At 44.3% G+C, this 3,206-nt stretch overlaps 1 protein-coding gene across 1 annotated transcript; it reads right to left on the bottom strand.

Moving 5' to 3' along the window:
• Positions 1-1,412: 1,412 nt before the first annotated feature.
• Positions 1,413-2,379, bottom strand: LOC123332385 (olfactory receptor 3A2). Its single transcript, XM_044938388.1, has one exon. It carries the CDS (start codon positions 2,365-2,367, stop codon positions 1,420-1,422), a length of 948 nt encoding a protein of 315 aa, XP_044794323.1. The 5' UTR covers positions 2,368-2,379; the 3' UTR covers positions 1,413-1,419.
• Positions 2,380-3,206: the final 827 nt, after the last annotated feature.

The raw sequence follows: 3,206 nt of genomic DNA, 5'->3' as shown, positions 1-3,206 counted from the left end.
TCCTCTCATGTCCTTTTCCTAATTTCCATTTTTCCTCCTTACTGCTTTTGTTCACCATGCTGTCCCATCCCTCCACATATCCTCATTTTCATCTTCAGTCCTCCACTCCCAAGTCTTTCTTACTTCTCACTCTCATGCCTTTTCTTCTCGTTTTTATCTCAGCCTATCCTTCCAGTTTCTTGGCTCCAAGAGGAGATTACAAAGAAGACAAGCTCCAGGTGTAGCCATGGACAGTTATGGGAATGATAAAGTAGAGAAACATCAGAATTACCAGGACAGGGTAAGCAGTCTTTCCAAGGGAGGATGAAAAAAAAGATTACTCATTGATAATGGATGAACTGAATGCTGCATGAACATCAAGATGAGGAAATTCTCTGTGTTGGAGCTGTACTGATGTGTTAAGAGAAAGAGGTGTCACTCCTAGGGACTACATTTATGGATATTTTTTGAGCTAGGAGGTTTGGGAGAGAAAAGCAAGACTTTTGAGAAGGTTATTTTGGATATTATACGTGGAAAATTCTAAGGAAATTATAGTACAAATGCCTCTTTCACAGACTTTATCATTTATATGAGGAAGGAGACATCAAATAAGAAAGACAGTAGAGGATGGAGACAGAATATTCCTTTTTTTGATCTTAAGATATATCACAAATGCTTTAATTTCATTTTTATTTAGTGGGCTCTTTCTTTCTGTAGACCCAACCTGTGCTCTAGACATACTCTGGGGTTCTTGTGTGGTTGTGAAAAAAGGGAAGTAATTTTCTGGGAGGCAAAAGGCTAATAATAAAGTAGAATAATCCTTGGCACTGAGCCCACAATTTAGGACAGCATTCTGCACCCTGATCTAGAGGGAATCTCACATACCCACCAGAAGAAAACTTGATATTATTGGTTACTTAGGCTGTGGTTAACCAAATACCCTTCCCCGTTAGGACATTGCTACGCAAGACCTACCAGACCTCCAAGTCCTCAACTCTACCTGGAAAGTGAGCACAGCCAAAAGCAAAGTCGCAACTTGCCCTGGGAACTTTCTCGGCAGAACCCTACTTCATATCCCCCTGTTGTGCTTGTTTTTTCTCTACTGCACATATGACTATGTGATCTACCATATAGGATGCTTCTTTATACTTAATGATGTTGTCTCCCTTCCTTAGAACCTGAGTAGTGTGAGTGCTCAGACTCCTATTTTGTTCATCATTGCCCTGGAAGAATGTCTAAGTCACAGAAGAATTCAATAAATACCTATTGTACAAATAAATGAATGAATTCTGTAGGGTTTCTTTGCAGAACAAGCACACAACACAAATCGTCAGGCAGCAGAGCTAGGAAAATGGTTATGAACCATTTTTCCAGGTTACTGCCCACATGAAAAATTTCCGCAAACCAGAAAAGGCCGGAAAGGAAGGACCCTACCACCCCTCATGTCAGTGACCGCCTCCCTACAAGTACCCGCCACAGGGCACCCTGAACGTCAGGGTTTCTAAGGCTGTAGATAAGTGGGTTCAGCATGGGATTGATCACTGTGTTGAAAACTCCAACTCCCTTATCCTTGTCTGAAGCCTCCTCTGAACCCAGACGCATGTAGTTGAAGATACCGGTCCCATAGAAGAGGCAGACCACAGTGAGGTGGGAGCCACACGTGGAGAAGGCTTTCTTCCTGCCCTCCGCTGAGCGGATTCGTAGAACCGCAGCTGCCACGTGGATGTAGGAGCTGATGATGAGAACCACAGGTGTACCTGCCATTATGAAACCCACGCCAAAGAGCAACAGCTCGTTGAGCTGAGTGCTGGAGCAGGAGAGCTGGAAGAGCTGTGGGAGGTCACAGTAGAAGTGATTGACCTCGTTGGGACCACAGAAGTTAAGGGTGGTTAGGGCAATAGTGTGCGTCAGTGCATTGGTGAAGGCACAAGCCCAGGACACAGCCACTAGTATCCTCTGGACCATCTGGCTCATGCGAGTGCCGTAGGTGAGAGGTCGGCAGATGGCCAAGAATCGATCATAGGCCATGGCTGTCAACAGGAAGCAGTCCATCCCAGCCAGAAGGTGGAAGAAGAAGAGCTGGGAGAGGCAGGCTGCATAGGGAACTGTGCGCTTGTGGGACAGGAGACGGCCCAACATGGCAGGAACAGTGACGGTGATGCACCCAATGTCCAGCGCCGATAGATTCCCCAGGAAGAAGTACATGGGGGTGTGGAGTTTGGGTTCCACCAAGATGGCGGCCAGGATGCTGAGGTTGCCCCCGACAGTGACCAGGTAGGCAAAGAGGAAGAGTACGAAGACCATAGGCTGTAGATTTTCTGTTTCCACTAAGCCCAGTAAAATAAATTCAGTTACAGCTGTCCTGTTGGTTCCAGCTTCTGGCTGCATGAGTCTCTGTAAGGAAATGTTGCAGGAGTGGAAGTTTCTATCTACTGAATGTACTTATTCAACAAAAATATTTTATTTTATTTTTCATTTTAAATTTTATTTCTTTATTTTTTTAAATTTACAAAATTGTATTAGTTTTGCCAAATATCTAAATGAATCCGCCATAGGTATACATGTGTTTCCCATCCTGAACCCTCCTCCCTCCTCCCTCCACATACCATCCCTCTGGGTCGTCCCAGTGCACTAGCCCCAAGCATCCAGTATCGTGCATCGAACCTGGACTGGCAACTCGTTTAAATATTTTAAACCATGTATGTTCAGAGCCCCATGGTAAGTTCCTAGCTGTCCGGGTGATGGTTTGCCCACTCCCCAGATTCACTGACACCTCACTCACTGACTTCCTTTGTCCCTCCATGTCTTTACCCTGCTCTTGGCTGAGATGCCCCAAACCACCAGAACTTTGTCCCTCCCATCTTCTCCCAGTTAGAAAATGTTAGAATACTTGGGGAAATAAATTCAGATGAAAGCAAACTTCCTCTTTGAATACAGTGAGACTAAAATGTAAATCGCCCAACTTAACTGAGGGATCAGCCCAATCCAATAAACAGATTTCAAAAGAGAAAAATTAATGGTATTTGGAGAAAAATATCTAGAAAGCATTTGAAAACACGACCCAGGTTCCAAGACTTCTAGACATAATGATGATCAAGCCAAGGTATGGCAAGAGTCAGAAAGAAGATATCCGTGACTGTGGCTATTAGGAACTCCAGCCCTTTCTCCAAGGTGGGGGACATAGTCCGAAGAATAAAATAAAAAACCTTTATGTCAATAAATTGCAA

This window comes from Bubalus bubalis, chromosome 3, assembly GCF_019923935.1.
Source record: "Bubalus bubalis isolate 160015118507 breed Murrah chromosome 3, NDDB_SH_1, whole genome shotgun sequence".
Taxonomy (NCBI): Eukaryota; Metazoa; Chordata; class Mammalia; order Artiodactyla; family Bovidae; genus Bubalus; species Bubalus bubalis.
The sequence above is the reverse complement of the archived record's forward strand: the minus strand, read 5'-3'. Positions and strand labels throughout refer to the sequence as shown.